General features: G+C 41.6%; 1 protein-coding gene across 1 annotated transcript in view; it reads right to left on the bottom strand.

The window, feature by feature from the left end:
- The window catches only part of CSRP1 (cysteine and glycine rich protein 1), a 178309-nt gene that overhangs the window by 96798 nt on the left and 62641 nt on the right, over positions 1-18870 (bottom strand). Inside the window, exon 4 of the mRNA XM_077295382.1 lies at positions 13147-13276. Coding sequence (XP_077151497.1) covers positions 13147-13276 — 130 coding nt within the window. The remainder of the gene's footprint in view (positions 1-13146; positions 13277-18870) is intronic.

The following is an 18870-nucleotide window of genomic DNA, read 5'->3' as shown; positions in this document are numbered from 1 at the left end:
TTGTACACCAAGATTTCTGAAGCAACTAATGCTGAACTGTGACTCCGTTGGGCCCAGATTGTCTTGAAAAATGATTATCAAGATCATTTTCACAAAGTCAGAGATTTCCTGCTTAGCCAAGTAAGTTTGTGGGATAGGTTACTAAAAAGTTGTGAGAATATTAACCCCTTCCTTGTCTAGTTTTTTTTTTCCTCCCCTTCCTCCATTACTTTTTTAAACACTGCTCAAAAAAATAAAGGGAATACTAAAATCCCACATCCTAAATATCACTGAATGAAAAATTTTAGTTGCAAATCTTTATTCATTATATAGTGGAATGTGTTCAGAAGAATAAAACATAAAAATGATCAATGTAAATCAAAATATCCCTTAGAGGTCTGGATTTGGAATGATACTCAAAATCAAAGTGGAAAATCAAATTACAGGCTGGTCCAACTTCAGTGGAAATGCCTCAAGACAAGGAAATGATGTTCATTTCGTGTTTGTGTGTGTGTGACCTCCACGTGCCTGTATGATCTCCCTACAATGCCTGGGCATGCTCCTGATGAGGCAGCGGATGTTCTCCTGAGGGAACTCCTCCCAGACCTGAATTAAAGGATCAGTCAACTCCTGGACAGTCTATGGTGCAATGGAACGAGACATGATCTCCCACATGTGCTCAACTAGACTCAGGTCTGGGGAATGGGCTCTGGCACTGCTCCTCCTGTTGCTCTCTGCACTGGTTTGTTGCCCTTCTATGGCCTCCTTCACCTCTCCTGGTGTACTGGCTTGTCTCCTGGTATCTGCTCCATGCTCTGGACACTATGCTGACAAACGCAGCTATTCGTCTTGCCACAGCTCGTATTAATGTGCTCCCCTTATTCTTTTGAGCAATGTACCCCCACAGTGTAATTCTTCATGAGATGTAGTGGGGTTACTTGTGGGGGTTTCTACTGCTATGGTACCATAGCGGCTGTCCATATGCTACATGGTGTCCGCAATCCATTCCAGATAATTTAGCACTGCAAAAATCAAATAGTGCTCCTTTCTTTCCAAGCTCTTCCATGTACCAAAACAAGAGTTTCTGACCACATATGAGGTATCCCTGTACTGAGGAGAAATTGCACAACAAATTGTATAGTCCATTTTTTCCTGTTACACTTGTGAAAATAAAAATGAAAAATTGGTGGCTAAAGTAACATTTTTATGTTTTTTTTTCCATTTTCATAGCTCAATTCTGTGAAGCACCTGTTGGCTCAAGGTGCATACCACACCTCTAGATAAATTCCTTGAGGGTTGTAGTTTCCAAAATGAGATCATTTATGGGGGTTTTCACTGTTTAAGAACATCAAAAGCTCTGCAAATGCGACATCGTGTCTTCTATCTATTCCAGCCAATTTTGCACTCAAACGGTACTCCTTCTCTTCCAAGCCCTGATATGGGCCCAAATAGTTGTTTTCTACCACATATGGGGTATCGATGTACTGAAGAGAATTTGGAGGACACATTTTACAGTCTATTTTCTCTTGTTAACCTTGTGAAAATGGAAATTTAAGACTAAAGCAAATTTTCATTTTCCTTGCATTGTATTTATTCCTGTGATGCACCTAAAGGGTAAATATGCTTCTTGAATGTGGTTTTAAGCACCTCGAGGGGTGTAGTTTTTAAATTAGTGTCACTTTGGGGTATTTTCTGTCATATAACCACTCAAAGTCACTTCAAATATGCTGTGGTCCTTAAAAAAATGGAAAAATTAAAAATTGCTGATAAAATTTTAACCCTTTGAACTTCCTAGCAAAAAACTGATGCTAATGTGAAGTATATAAACATAAGAATGAATGACCTCAGGGAGATCAAAACATCCAACACCGCGGAGACACCATCACGTGTTTCTCAACGCAGAGATCCAGAACACTGCCCCCATCCCTTATGGGAAATATGCAAATGCATGTAGAAAAGCCGCGGAGACACCATCACGGGTTTCTTAATGCATGCAATGAATAGCCAGGTCTTTCACCGGGAAGGAACAACCACGGGAAGGGCAGCATCCAATAAAGGAAAGCCACCTATGCCAAAACATGGTATCCATCCACAGACAGCTGTTTCGGGGAATTTGCCCCTCATCAGTGTGGAGTAGGAAACTGGCTATTAGTAGCAGTGCCTCGTGAAAAGGCTATAAACATAAGGATGAATGACCTCGGGGAGATCAAAACATCCAACACCGAGGAGACACCATCTCGTGTTTCTCAACGCAGTGATCCAGAACACTGCCCCCATCCCTAAAGGGAAATATGCAAATGCATGTAGAAAAGCCGTGGAGACACCATCACGTGTTTCTCAACGCAAGCAATGAATAGCCAGGTCTTTCACCAGGAAGGAACAACCACGGGAAGGGCAGCATCCAATAAAGGAAAACCACCTATGCCAAAACATGGTATCCATCCACAGAATAGGAGGGCTTTTTAAAGAAAATCTAACAGGTCTCTGAGAGCCAGATTTCTTGTTGGTTTGTGGGTGATCAATTATTTATTTAATGCAATAAAATGCAATTTATTTATTTAAAAATCATACAATGTGATTTTCTGTTTCTTATTTTTAGATTCTTTCTCTCACAGTTTAATTGTAGCTAGGTGGGAAAAATTGCAAAATAGGCAGTGTATCTAATACTTATTAAAAATTAAGTTGGAAAATTGCAAATTTTTTTAATTTTTCAGCTATGGTGACCTGTTAGACCCTGCTATGAAAAGTGTCTAACAGTCTTGGTCAATTTAAGGCTGGGGTCACACGGCCGTCGATTCTTTCATGCAAGAGAATCTGATTATGCTAATGTTACTTGGATCAAACTATGTCAGAGTTTGCACTTGCACACACTTTAATATATTATAATGGTCTGTTTTACCATTTAGAGGGCACAAAGGAGGTGTTTTATTTGCAAGGGACACAGAGGTGGGCATTATTACTGTATATGGGGCAGTAAAAGGAGCGCTGTTTATGTGCCAAACCGCAGATGTAGTAATAGAAACACATACAGCGCGTCTCAGCAGTGGGTTGAGGAGTTTGTGCACATGGGGAATAGATGGGGAAGGTGCATGAAAGTCAAATGTAATCTCTGCAGACAAGCTGCCCAAATTATCATAATACAATACGCCACACTATATGTATACATCAACATAACTCGACGCGTTTCCCCGCTTTTAAACTGAGATCCTCATCAGGAGTATATATACATATAATTATTAATGACTGCTATTTAGCTCCACAGGATTTGATGTCCATAGCGTTAGTCATCCACACATAGGGCAGATCCCCTCCAGATAGTGAGCCTTGGCACAAACTTGTCGAGTTATGTTGATGTATACATATAATGTGGCATATTGTATTATGATAATTTGGGCATGTCAAAAACAGAGTTGGTAAATGTTATGGGGTATTTTTCCTAGAGAACTATCCTTTTGTTTGGCTGGGTCCCTTTGTAGGTGGCGGGCCTTATATAGAGATTGCCAATCCGTTCCCCTGTTATAGGCCCATTGAGGAATTACTGCTAATATTGCACTTTTTGTTTGTTATAATTACAACAAATAGCAGTTAGAAGCCCAACCCATATTGCTATTATAGGCCCTCTCTGTGCTACATTTTCTTGCACTCCAGCACTTTCTACTTCTTCTTATAGGGTGAGCCTTAGGATAGCCGTCGAGGAGTGGGGGAGCCATATGTCGTGACTATTTTAGGGTGCCAACCCCCATTGTGAGGTAGGGTCAGGATATTAGGGTCAGGGTTAGTGTTACTTGACCTGGCCCCTAACAATTTGCATACATCATATTTATCATCATTGCTATTGGATTTTATTTTTCTACCCCTTGTCCTATAGGGACCTTGAGAATAGAAGGGACAGCCGACGGTGAGCGGGGGCGCCACGGCGTAGGTTTTAGGGTGTCAACCTCCGCTGTTAGGTAGGGTGCCAGTGAGTATCAGGCTATACGGTCAGGTACCTCCTAAGGCTTTTCCTATTAGCTTTTTTATCAAGTTTTCTTTGTGTTGGTGATGGTTTTGTGTGCACCAGTTTTTATATAAATGATTAATAAAAGGTAATTTTTTAAGGAATGGGTTTTTTTCTGTGAATTAGCTTTTTTGATTAATATTCCCAACAAATTTATATTTACGGTACTGTGAATTGAGCACTAAATGTTAAAACTGACCTGCCATTATGATTCTCCAGGTCATTACGAGTTCATAGACACCAAACATATCTACAGTAGGTTCTTTTTTATCTAAGTGGTGAAAAAAAATTCCAAACTTTGCTAAAAAAAAAATGCCCAATTTTCCGATACCCATAGTGTCTCCATTTTTCGTGATCTCAGGTTGGGTGGGGGCTAATTTTTTGCGTGCTGAGATGATGTTTTTAATGATACCATCTTGGTGCAGATATGTTCTTTTGATCGCCCGTTATTGCATTTTAATGCAATGTCACGGCGAATAAAAAAACAAAATTCTGGTGCTTTGATATTTTTTATTGCTATGCCGTTTAGCAATGAGGTTAATCCTTTTTTTTATTGATAGATTGGGCAATTCTGAATGCGGCGATACCAAATATGTGTAGGTTTGATATTTTATATTGTTTTATTTTGAATGGGGCGAAAGGGTGTGATTTGAACTTTTATATTTTTTTTATTTTTGGCATGCTTCAATAGCCTCCATGGGAGGCTAGAAGCTGCCACAACTTGATCGGCTCAGCTACATACAGGCGATGCTCAGATCGCCCCTATGTAGCAGAGCTACAGCCTTGCTATAAGTGCCGACCCTTAGGGTGGCATTCATAGCAATCATGCATCAACAACCATGGAGATCTCAAGGAGACCTCTGGTTGTCATGCTGATGCACCAAGACCCCGATCATGTGACAGGGGTTACCAGTGCGCGCATTTCTAGCCTGATAAATAGCAGCTCATAAGGCGTATCCGCATTATAAATGCAATCCTCAGTATAAACAAAAAACCGAAGGACAATGTGACCTATCGTCAATGTTGATAACAACACCACAGAAAAAAACGATACTTAAGTCCTAATCAATTCCAAAAATACAAAATCTCTTTATTATTAAAATATGACAAACACATGTGAGCAGGAATTAAGTACATGAACCATATCCTTAAGAAATGCTGTACAAAGAAACGCAGGGGAGCACGAATTCCTGGACATACCCCACTAAATAACAGATTAATGTCTGGCCACCATCATATCAAATGCTATTACCGCTGAAAAAAACAGCAAAGAGGCCAGAACTCAGGGGATATACCCATACACACCATAGTCACAAAGAATCACCACACCTCATTAGTGTATCGTAGTTACCTACAGTTGATGCGATCAGGGTGTCCAGGGAGCGTGCGCCCACCCCAACGCGCGTTTCGGTGAAGCACCTTCGTCAGGGGCCATGATGGCCGGAAGCATTTGTTAACTAGTTAATAGGCACGGGCGGATCGCGATTCTGCCCGCGCCTATTGCGGGCACATGTCAGCTGTTCAGAACAGCTGACATGTCCTGGCTTTGATGCAAGCTCACTGCCAGAGCCCACATCGAAGCGGGGGTGCTGCCATCGGATGTACTATTCCGTCCAATGGCAGAAAGGGGTTAAATTTCATATAAACCTCAAAAGAGTAGGTCATCTACCCTTGGATCCTTTCTCGTAGTCAATTTTCATGAGGCCTCAGTCACACATCCGTGTTAAACCAGGGCTTGGAAGGGAAGGAGCACCATTTGACTTTTGGAGTGCAAAATTGGCTGCGAAAGATGGCAGACCCAGTGTCGCATTTGCACAGCCCTTGAGGTGCTGAAACAGCGGAAACCCCCACAAATAACCACATTTTGTAAACTATACTCCGCACGTAATTTATCCAGAGGTGTGGTGAGCACTTTTGACCCACAGATTCTACACCTAATATTATAGCAGAGACTTGAAAATAAAAAAAATATTTTTTGATACCCCACATGTGGTGGAAAACTACTGCTTGGGTGCATGGCAGGGCTCAGCAGGGAAGGAGCGACGTTTGACTTTTGGAATGCAAAATTGGCTGGAATACATAACAGATTACTATAATGCGCATGTGCGAGGAAAGGCCAAAGAGTGCCTACACATACAGTCATGGCCAAAAGTATTCACACCCCTGCAATTCTGTCAGATAATACTCAGTTTCTTCCTGAAAATGATTGCAAACACAAATTCTTCGGTATTATTATCTTCATTTAATTTGTCTTAAATGAAAAAACACAAAAAGAATTGTCCTAAAGCCAAATTGGATATAATTCCACACCAAACATTAAAAAGGGGGTGGAAAAAAGTATTGGCACTGATTGAAAAATCATGTGATGCCTCTCTAATTTGTGTAATTAACAGCACCTGTAACTTACCTGTGGCACCTGTTGGCAATAACTAAATCACACTTGCAGCCAGTTGACATGGATTAAAGTTGACTCAACCTCTGTCCTGTGTCCTTGTGTGTACCACATTGACCATGTAGAAAAGAAAGAAGACCAAAGAACTGTCTGAGGACTTGAGAAACCAAATTGTGAGGAAGCATGAGCAATCTCAAGGCTACAAGTCCATCTCCAAAGACCTGAATGTTCCTGTGTCTACCGTGCGCAGTGTCATCAAGAAGTTTAAAGCCCATGGCACTGTGGCTAACCTCCCTAGATGTGGACGGAAAAGAAAAATTGACAAGAGATTTCAATGCAAGATTGTGCGGATGTTGGATAAAGAACCTCGACTAACATCCAAACAAGTTCAAGCTGCCCTGCAGTCCGAGGGTACAACAGTGTCAACCCGTACAATCCGTTGGCGTCTGAATGAAAAGGGACTGTATGGTAGGAGATCCAGGAAGACCCCACTTCTTACCCCGAGACATAAAAAGCCAGGCTGGAGTTTGCCAAAACCTACCTGAAAAAGCCTAAAACGTTTTGGAAGAATGTTTTCTGGTCAGATGAGACAAAAGTAGAGCTTTTGGGCAAAGGCATCAACATAGAGTTTACAGGAGAAAAAAAGAGGCATTCAAAGAAAAGAACACAGTCCCTACAATCAAACATGGCGGAGGTTCCCTGATGTTTTGGGGTTGCTTTGCTGCCTCTGGCACTGGACTGCTTGACCGTGTGCATGGCATTATGAAGTCTGAAGACTACCAACAAATTTTGCAGCATAATGTAGGGCCCAGTGTGAGAAAGCTGGGTCTCCCTCAGAGGTCATGGGTCTTCCAGCAGGACAATAACCCAAAACACACTTCAAAAAGCACTAGAAAATGGTTTGAGAGAAAGCACTGGAGACTTCTAAGGTGGCCAGCAATGAGTCCAGACCTGAATCCCATAGAACACCTATGGAGAGATCTAAAAATGGCAGTTTGCAGAAGGCACCCTTCAAATATCAAGGACCTGGAGCAATTTGGCAAAGAAGAATGGTCTAAAATTCCAGCAGAGCATTGTAAGAAACTCATTGATGGTTACCGGAAGCGGTTGGTTTCAGTTATTTTGGCTAAAGGTTGTGCAACCAAGTATTAGGCTGAGGGTGCCAATACTTTTGTCTGGCCCATTTTTGGAGTTTTGTGTGAAATGATCAATGTTTTGCTTTTTGCTTCATTCTCTTTTGTGTTTTTTTCATTTAAGACAAATTAAATGAAGATAATAATACCAAAGAATTTGTGTTTGCAATCATTTTCAGGAAGAAACTGAGTATTATCCGACAGAATTGCAGGGGTGTGAATACTTTTGGCCATGACTGTACGTACTGCAGCACTTTGCACAGCAGGGCAGGTTCACTATTGTTGTATTGTGCAAATATCTGGGAATAGATCCAGTCGCTTCATTTGTGCAGAACTGGAGATATTCTCTATATATTGGGTTACATGTAGACTTCTTAATGTATGGTATCTATGTTACCGTATAGGTGGCCTTTGTTCCCACTGTATATGGCCTCAGTAATCACACTCTGTATTGGAGCCCGTTTTTCTCTCTTCAGCTAGCATTAATATTTTTTAATATTTTATTAAAAGTCATATTTTATTCTATTATTTTGCTGGTTACCCTTATTTCTTAGCGCATTTAAAAAGCGGCCTTGAGGAATAAGTACCCTTAAGGCTATGTGCACACGCGTTTTTTGTGCGTTTTTTCCCAAATGCATAGACTGTGAGCTGCGGAGATTCGTTGGTTTCTGACCTGGGTCCGGAGGGTATGTATGAGTTATACATACTCCTGGCCAGAGTCCGTCCAGTGTGCGTAGCCTCGCTCCATACACATCTCCTACATTACAAAACTAAACAATGAAGCAACCGGGTGCCTTTAGTAGTCACCTACAATCCAAAACTGGGGGTGTTAAGTGGAGCTCCCTCGTCAAAGCTCTGGCAAAACACGCGTTGGGCAGGAGCAGTGTGCCTGTGTGTGGGGTTTGTATACACTTGTCAACTACTCAATGTTTCTATGCAGTAGCACCTCCTTCATGCAGTAGCACTTTATAATTATCCTGCTATAGCTTGATCTGTGTGTTGTCATATAATCTTCAGTTGTGGAATAGTTTTTTATACTTGCTCCATTATCTATATACTATTCGCAGTTAGATTCATATACTATTTGTAGTTTTATCTATTACTGCACAGTCACTTTATTGGATGTTACAGCCACATTAGCATACACATGAATATTGATCTAAACTATGGATATTAATAATATTTGGATACATTTGTACAGTTCACTTTATTCTATTGGATTCAGGGAGCATCTATTAAGTAGCTGACTATCCTGCATTACTTCTCCCTCATGATGCATTAATGAACCATTTTTATATATAGATATATCTACCTATACCTATGCACTTCACCTGCATTAGTCAATTGTTCTCTAGTACTTATACTTTTTATTATTTACTGCGTTAGTTGCTTAATATTTATTCTATCTATAGGTAGATTATATCACATTATTTTCTGTTTGGTTCACCTCTTTACATCAAGAGAATCCAATTTGTTATGTGTTTGCATATCCCACATCCCCTTGCTAAATTTATTCCACTTGTGGAAATATTTTAGGCTATACAATATTAACTAATTGTTGTGGCCACTAGGGGTCACTCTTGCCTCACATACTTATTTCTGCTTGCACTACTTACTCAAACATTATACTGTATATTTTGCAGAATAAGACTAATGGCTAGAGACTTTTACATGGTATCATCATTAGATAAGTCTTGTATTTAGGGGATATCCCTTGTTCTGACTCTCCCTTATATACTAAGTTTTAATTGTTTTTAAACACCTGTTTAGGTGTTCAGACAAGACATTTCTGTGAGATGATTACAGTCTCATCTTTGTTAAATTTTTGTCACATTTGCTACAGTATTCTGACTGATAAGTTAAGCTTTTCTGATCTTTTTGTAGCCTTCAACCATTTAGCTTAAATAAGTTATTTTATTCCTCAGGTCTTGTGACATTTCTGTTCCATGTGGTGCCATTACTGAAAGCTTGAAATGAGAAAGGGTTTTCTTAGTTAAATTATGCTCTTTAATAGTCAACTGTCTGCTGGACACCTGTTTAATGAATTAGACGTACCTTTCATTGAATTCTTGTTAATTAAAATTTTGTAGTCTAAACTTTAGCATTGCTCCTAAGACTTTCATTGGGGCATACTCTTTTTTGCAACATGGTAATTTGATAGGAAAAGTACTGAAAAGTATGACTGCAAAGTCATACATTCATTTGTGAGAGTATTTTGTGGTCTGATATCTCATAGAAAAGGTTGATTCTGAAAGGAAGCTAAAAATTCTCTGCCAAATATATTGGGATTTTACTTATTTATGCTGAACGCTGTATGTACACTGTATATATACATAAATATATATTTATGATCATGTAATATAAATTATTGCTTATCGCTTTTCTACTTACAGTATGTCACAACTTTGTTGTCGGTATACTGGGACCAGGGGCTCCTTCCCTGTCCCTAACGCTAGGGGCGCCCTAGTTTGCCCTGTTCCCCAGATTACTTTTGATGGTGAAAACACCAGGATCACATACCTTGCCTGAGCTCCTGAATCCACCCTCCATCTGTACCCTTCCCCCAGGCAGGGAAGAGTTGAGTAGTAGTGTATGGCAGTACACCAACCAGACTAACAAGGTAATACAAACAGGGATAAAAGAAAACACCTATTATACAAATATACTCACACAAACAACAGAGGTAAACACCAGGGAGAGGAAGATTGGAAGAAACAAATAGGAGATGGAGGGGATTAGTACACAACCAAAACCTCATAACAGTCTCAGATATATCCACCAAATGCCTTCTCAAACAACAACAAGCCACCATCTCCTAAACTATGCAGCAATGATGCTACTCTGGCAATGAGTGCTAACCAGGCCCCAGAATATATAGGAGAGGGGAGTGGCTAACAGTGAACAGCTGAGAGCCTTAATGCAGGAAAGCTTCCAAGAGCTTTCAACTGAACAGATAAACCCCTGCACTGCTCAATTTAAGTTGAAGGTGAAGTAACATAGTAACATAGTTAGCAAGGCCAGAAAAAAACATTTGACCATCCAGTTCAGCCTATATTCCGTCAGAATAAATCCCCAGATCTATGTCTTTCTAAAGAACCTAATAACTGTAAGATACAATATTGTTATGCTCCATGAAGACATCCAGGCCTCACTTGAACCCCTCGATTGAGTTCGCCATCACCACCTCCTCAGGTGAGGAATTCCAGATTCTCACTGCCCTGAATAGAATCCTCTTCAATGTTGGTGGAAAAACCTTCTCTCCTCTAGACGCAGAGAATGCCCCCTTGTGTCTGTCACCTTCCTTGGTATAAACAGATATTTGTATTGTCCCCTTATGTACTTATACATGGTTATTAGATTGCCCCTCAGTTGTCTTTTTTCTAGACTAAATAACCCTAATTTTGCTAGTCTATCTGGATATTGTACTTCCCCCATCCCGTTTATTAATTTTGTTGCCCTCCGATGTATTCGCTCTAGTTCCATTATATCCTTCCTGAGCACCGGTGCCCAAAACTGTACACAGTACTCCATGTGCTGTCTAACCAGGGATTTGTACAGAGGCAGTATAATGCTCTCATCATGTGTTTCCAGACCTCTTTTAATGCATCTCATGATCCTGTTTGCCTTTGCAGCTGCTGCCTGGCACTGGCTGTTCCAGGTTAGTTTATCATTAAGAAAAAAGGAGAAGAAAGGGGAGTATATAGGGTATCAAAGTTTATTAAATGTACAATGTGTGAATACAAGCACTAATTAAATAATTACAAGACATAAATAGAAGCTACATATAAAGTGCATACAGGATGGGGACAGACAGTCCCACTGGGGAACGGGGCCCAAATAGTCCAGTAGTCTGCACAGAGCCGCAGACTGAGAGTGAACATAACCGCAAGATGCCAAAGAGCTGAATAAGTGCTGTATAGTGACCGCAGTCACTGATAATAGGCACCGCACGACATCCTTACCGCTAAATGATATGGGCTCACCAGGACACCAGGCTGGGACCGGCTGAGCCCATATCATTTAGCGGTAAGCATGTCGTGCGGTGCCTATTATCAGTGACTGCGGTCACTATACAGCACTTATTCAGCTCTTTGGCATCTTGCGGTTATGTTCACTCTCAGTCTGCGGCTCTGTGCAGACTACTGGACTATTTGGGCCCCGTTCCCCAGTGGGACTGTCTGTCCCCATCCTGTATGCACTTTATATGTAGCTTCTATTTATGTCTTGTAATTATTTAATTAGTGCTTGTATTCACACATTGTACATTTAATAAACTTTGATACCCTATATACTCCCCTTTCTTCTCCTTTTTTCCTACTACTCATATGGAGTGGGTGGCCCTTGGTGTAGGCCTGGGGCTGTTGTGCACTATTATGTGTTAATTCGCCAGTCTCTGCGCCGTTTTTTTTCGGCAATATGCTTTCTGGTTGTGTTATAAAGTTTATCATTAACTAGAATCCCCCAAGTACTCCATGTCAGATTTACCCAGTGGTTTCCCGTTCAGTATAACCTTACATTTGTTATTGTTAAACCGCATCTGCTACCACTCGGCCCAAGTTTCCAACTTATCCAGATCCATCTGTAGCAGAATACTATCTTCTCTTGTATTGACTTCTTTACATAGTTTTGTATCATCTGCAAATATCGATATTTTACTATGTAAACCTTCTACCAGATCGTTATTAATTATGTTGAAGAGAATAGGTCTCAACACCGAACTCTGTGGTACCCCACTGGTCACAGAGACCAAGTTAGAGAATATACCATTTATAACCACCCTCTGCTTTCTATCACTAAGCCAGTTACTTACCCATTTACACACATTTTCCCCCAGACCCAGCATTCTCATTTTGTGTACCAACCTCTTGTGTGGCACGGTATCAAACGCTTTGGAAAAATCAAGATATACCACATCCAATGACTCACCTTAATCCAGTCTATATCTTACCTCTTCATAAAATCTGATTAGATTGGTTTGATAGGAGCGATTCCTCATAAACCCATGCTGATATGGAGTTAAACAGTTATTCTCATTGAGGTAATCCAGAATAACATCCCTCAGAAACCCTTCAAATATGGCTACTTTCACACTTACGTTTTCAGCTAACCGTCACAATACGTCGTTTTGTGAAAAAAACGCATCCTGCAAAGTTGCCGGCAGGATGCTTTTTTTTTCACATAGACTTGTATTACCGGCGCATCGCGACGTATGGACACACGTTCCATACGTCGTGCACTGGATGCGTCGGTATTTGGAGGACCGTCGTATCGAAAAAACGTTCAAGGGAACGTTTTTTCATACGTCCTATCATGAAATTTTTAATGTGCATGCCCAGCCGGAAATCCTCCCCGTCCTCCCTGGGACTTTACATTGGACAGCGGACGCGTTGAAACACTACGTCCACTGCTCACCTCACTCAAAATTTCACACACTTCCATCGGTACGTCGCGCTTTGTGACGGCCGCGTACCGACGGAAGTGTGAAAGAAGCCTATGAGCTTCTAAGTGCTTCTAATCGGTGAAGGAGTAGGAGAAATCGGACGCCGCGGTCTTTTTGGCTCCTCTCTCATGCATTAAACCAGTGACACAATATTTATCTAAAGGTTTTACTAAAGCAGCAAGAGCTGACTTTTAGTTGTACTTACATTTCCTCCTCCGATAACTTTTTCGGCAGCGTACACAGACTTCGAGCAACGTGGACAAACATCAGCATGTGACGCTTTCTGAGCAAACTTCGAAGCATTTGGGTTATTCGTCGGCTGGAAACTGGAAGCCCTGGAAAATGTACCAAATTTAAGTATTGAAATAAAGTAAAATTCCATTAATATAAAAGCAAAATTTGAAGAGTTCACCAGTATTGGCATGTTAAACTGGCCACATGGCACAATAGTGGCTGGAGTTCAGTAGCTACAGAGATCAGGCCTTAGAGCAGGACTGGCTATCATTACACCTACAGGAGAAAGTATGTCCTAATCTTCTGGGGACATATTATTTTTTCCCCTGCATGATACCTCACGCGTATGATTGGTCAATGCTGTGCATAGGACAAAGTACATGCCCCCAGAGACAAATTTTTTCTAACATCACCCTGGACTTATAATAAATTATAACATAAATTTTACAATCTAATATCTCTGCAACGGAGATGAGAAGAAAAGATGCTTTAATAAGCTCTGCAGTTTCTACTCTATTTTTATGTGGCCAGTTTAATAAGCTAAAACTTGTGAAAGGTCCCACTTAAGGGGTTTTCCAGGTTTAACAATTTTTACTTCACAAGTAGTGTTGAGCATTCCGATACCGCAAGTATCGGGTATCGGCCGATATTTGCTGTATCGGAATTCCGATACCGAGATCCGATACTTTGTGATATCGGGAATCGGTATCGGGATCGATATTAATGTGTAAAATAAAGAATAAAAATAAAAAATATTGATATACTCACCTCTCCGACGCAGCCTGGACCTTACCGATGTAACCGGCAGCTTCCGTTCCTAAGAATGAGCGCTTGAAAGACCTTAGATGACGTCGCGGCTTGTGATTGGTCGCGTGGCGGTCACGTGACCGCTCACGCGACCAATCACAGGCCGCGACGTCATCTAAGGTCTTTCAAGCGCTCATTCTTAGGAACGGAAGCTGCCGGTTACATCAGTAAGGTCCAGGCTGCGTCGGAGAGGTGAGTATATCAATATTTTTTATTTTTATTCTTTATTTTACATATTAATATGGATCCCAGGGCCTGAAGGAGAGTTTCCTCTCCTTCAGACCCTGGGAACCATACAGGATACCTTCCGATACTTGGTGTCCCATTGACTTGTATTGGTATCGGGTATCGGTATCATAGTTACATAGTTATTAAGGTTGAAGGAAGACTGTAAGTCCATCTAGTTCAACCCATAGCCTAACCTAACATGCCCTAACATGTTGATCCAGAGGAAGGCAAAAAAAACCCATGTGGCAAAGAGTAACTCCACCATGGGGAAAAAAATTCCTTCCCGACTCCACATACGGCAGTCAGACTAGTTCCCTGGATCAACGCCTTATCAAGGAATCTAGTGTATATACCCTGTAACATTATACTTTTCCAGAAAGGTATCCAGTCCCCTCTTAAATTTAATTAATGAATCACTCATTACAACATCATACGGCAGAGAGTTCCATAGTCTCACTGCTCTTACAGTAAAGAATCCGCATCTGTTATTATGCTTAAACCTTCTTTCCTCCAGACGTAGAGGATGCCCCCTTGTCCCTGTCTCAGGTCTATGATTAAAAAGATCATCAGAAAGGTCTTTGTACTGTCCCCTCATATATTTATACATTAAAATAAGATCACCCCTTAGTCTTCGTTTTTCCAAACTAAATAGCCCCAAGTGTAATAACCTATCTTGGTATTGCAGACCCCCCAGTCCTCTAATAACCTTGGTCGCTCTTCTCTGCACCCGCTCCAGTTCAGCTATGTCTTTCTTATACACCGGAGACCAGAACTGTGCACAGTATTCTAAGTGTGGTCGAACTAGTGACTTGTATAGAGGTAAAATTATGTTCTCCTCATGAGCATCTATGCCTCTTTTAATACATCCCATTATTTTATTTGCCTTTGTAGCAGCTGCCTGACACTGGCCACTGAATATGAGTTTGTCATCCACCCATATACCCAGGTCTTTTTCATTGACGGTTTTGCCCAGAGTTTTAGAATTAAGCACATAGTTATACATCTTATTACTTCTACCCAAGTGCATGACCTTACATTTATCCCCATTAAAGCTCATTTGCCATTTATCAGCCCAAGCTTCTAGTTTACATAAATCATCCTGTAATATAAAATTGTCCTCCCCTGTATTGATTACCCTGCAGAGTTTAGTGTCATCTGCAAATATTGAAATTCTACTCTGAATTCACCCTACAAGGTCATTAATAAATATGTTAAAAAGAAGAGGGCCCAATACTGACCCCTGTGGTACCCCACTGGTAACCGCAACCCAATCCGAGTGTACTCCATTAATAACCACCCTTTGTTTCCTATCCCTGAGCCAGCTCTCAACCCACTTACACATATTTTCCCCTATCCCCATTACTCTCATTTTATGTAACAACCTTTTGTGTGGCACCGTATCAAAAGCTTTGGAAAAGTCCATATACACTACGTCCACTGGGTTCCCTTGGTCCAGTCCGGAACTTACCTCTTCATAGAAGCTGATCAAATTAGTCTGACATGAACGGTCCCTAGTAAACCCGTGCTGATACTGGGTCATAAGGTTATTCCTCTTCAGATACTCCAGTATAGTATCCCTTAGAATGCCCTCCAGGATTTTACCCACAGTGGAGGTTAAGCTTACTGGCCTATAATTACCGAGTTCAGTTTTTGCCCCTTTTTTGAATATTGGCACCACATTTGCTATACGCCAGTCCTGTGGTACAGACCCTGTTATTATGGAGTCTTTAAAGATTAAAAATAATGGTCTATCAATGACTGTACTTAGTTCCTGCAGTACTCGGGGGTGTATCCCATCCGGGCCCGGAGACTTGTCAATTTTAGTTATTTTTAGACGCCGCTGTACTTCCTGCTGGGTTAAGCAGGTGACATTTAATGGGGAATTTTTATCACTAGTCATTTTGTCTGCCATGGGATTTTCTTTTGTAAATACTGATGAAAAAAAGTCATTTAGCATATTGGCTTTTTCCTCATCCTCATCCACCATTTCCCCCAGATTATTTTTAAGGGGGCCAACACTGTCATTTTTTAGTTTCTTACTATTTATATAGTTAAAGAATATTTTGGGATTATTTTTACTCTCTCTGGCAATGAGTCTCTCTGTCTCAATCTTTGCTGCCTTGATTTGCTTTTTACAGAATTTATTTAATTTGCTGTATTTATTTAATGCCTCCTCACTACCTACTTCCTTTAATTCTCTAAATGCTTTCTTTTTGTCCCTTATTGCGCCCCTTACAGCTCTATTTAGCCATATTGGTTTCCTCCTATTTCTAGTATGTTTATTCCCATACGGTATATACTGTGCACAGGTCCTATCCAGGATGCTAATAAACGTCTCCCATTTTCTTTGTGTATTTTTGTGTCTCAGGATATCGTCCCAGTTAATTGCACCAAGATCCTCTCTCATCCGTTGGAAATTTGCCCTCCTGAAGTTTAGTGTCCTTGTCACCCCCCTACTACCCATCTTATTAAAGGTTACATGAAAACTTATTATTTTGTGATCACTATTCCCCAAGTGATCCCCAACCCTTATATTTGATATGCGGTCTGGCCTGTTGGTTAATATTAGGTCTAGCAGTGCCCCCCTCCTTGTTGGGTCCTGAACCAGTTGTGAAAGGTAATTGTCTCTCATAGTTGTCAAAAACCGATTACCTTTGCTGGAACTGCAGGTTTCTGTTCCCCAATCTATTTCAGGGTAGTTGAAGTCCCCCATAATAATGACTTCTCCTTGAGTCGCAGCTTCATCTATTTGCTTTACGAGGATATTCTCCATTGCTTCCATTATTTTTGGAGATTTATAACAAATCCCTATCAGTAATTTATTATTTTTCCCCCTCCCCTTATCTCCACCCACAGGGACTCTACATTTTCATTAAATTCACCTATATTATCACGCAGGATGGGTTTTAAGGAAGATTTTACGTATAGACACACCCCTCCCCCTCGCTTATCTGTACGGTCATTTCTGAACAGGCTATAGCCCTGCAAGTTAACAGCCCAGTCATGGCTCTCATCCAGCCACGTCTCAGATATCCCCACCATGTCATAATTATGCTCCAACAACATTAGTTCTAATTCATCCATTTTGTTGGCGAGGCTTCTGGCATTAGTATATATGCACTTGATGTTACTCTCTGTACCTCTATTCTTTCTTAAATTACTAACTGTTCTAACCCCACCCCCCATGCCACCGCCACCCCCAACTTCCTTATTTGTGCCCAGGTCTCTATCTGCACTATCTTCCCCTCCTATAAAATGAATACCCTCCCCCCAATCCCTAGTTTAAACACTCCTCCAACCTTCTAACCATTTTCTCCCCCAGCACAGCTGCCCCTTCCCCATTGAGGTGCAGCCCGTCCCTAGCGTAGAGCCTGTAGCCAACTGAGAAGTCAGCCCAGTTCTGCAGGAACCCAAACCCCTCCTTCCTACACCAATTCTTGAGCCACTTATTAACCTCCCTAATCTCCCGTTGCCTCTCTGGCGTGGCACGTGGTACAGGCAGTATTTCGGAAAATACCACGTTGGAGGTCCTTGCTTTCAGCTTGCAGCCTAATTCCCTGAAATCATCTTTAAGGACCTTCCACCTACCTCTAACTTTGTCATTTGTGCCAATGTGCACCATGACCGCTGGGTCCTCACCAGCCCCTCCCATTAATCTGTCCACCCGATCAGCGATGTGTCGGACTCGAGCGCCAGGTAGGCAGCACACCGTCCGACGATCCCTGTCTTTGTGACAGATTGCCCTATCTGTTCCCCTAATAATTGAGTCCCCCACTACCAGCACCTGTCTGGCCTGCACTGCTCTCCTATTTCCCTCCTTACTGGAGCAGTCACTCCTCCGGCTTTCAGAGGACATGCCTGGCTGCAGCAGTGCTACCCCTGTACTGGCACCCCCCTCATCTGCCAACTTAGCAAACTTATTGGGGTGTGCCAGATCAGGACTAGCCTCCCTGGCACTCTTCCCTCTACCCCGCCTTCTATCTGTCACCCAGCTAACTGCCACACTGTCCTGCAGCTCCATCCTACCATCCCCCTCCTCATCTATCCCATTGAGCGTCTGCTCTGTGAGCAGAAGACTCCTCTCCATATTGTCTATGGATCTCAGTGTTGCCAGCTGCACATTTAGATCCAGTATCTGGGTTTCCAAATGCACAATGTGCTCACATCTCGCACAGCAGTATGCACCCTCGACCGGCTGGTCAAGGACTGCATACATGTGGCAAGATGTACACTGGATGGCATTAACAATTGTGGAGCACATTTCCTAATGGGGATTGCACCACACAGAAACGTTAATTAAAAATAAATACAAAGTATTAATTAAAAAAAAAAAAAAAAAAAACAGAAGCAATTCCTCCCTTGGAAACTCCCTGATTCCAAAGTCACTGAATCACAAGTCACACACTTACCGCCGTTCACACTTACGCTCAGGTCACACTCAGCTCGCTCACACTCGCTGTGCTGAAGATTTATAGATTTTTTTTTCTCTCTGTCTCCCCTCAACAGCAATCCACCTTGCTGTTCAGATGCACTTTTCGGGTATCGGCCGATACTATCCGATACCGATACTTTCATTTATCGGACGGTATCGCTCAACACTATTCACAAGGCAAGAAAATGAGCCTCTCTGCTGCTGCCCTTAGTGTTCCTTGATAAGGCT

The sequence above is a fragment of the Ranitomeya variabilis genome, chromosome 3, assembly GCF_051348905.1.
Source record: "Ranitomeya variabilis isolate aRanVar5 chromosome 3, aRanVar5.hap1, whole genome shotgun sequence".
NCBI lineage: Eukaryota > Metazoa > Chordata > Amphibia > Anura > Dendrobatidae > Ranitomeya > Ranitomeya variabilis.
The sequence above is the reverse complement of the archived record's forward strand: the minus strand, read 5'-3'. Positions and strand labels throughout refer to the sequence as shown.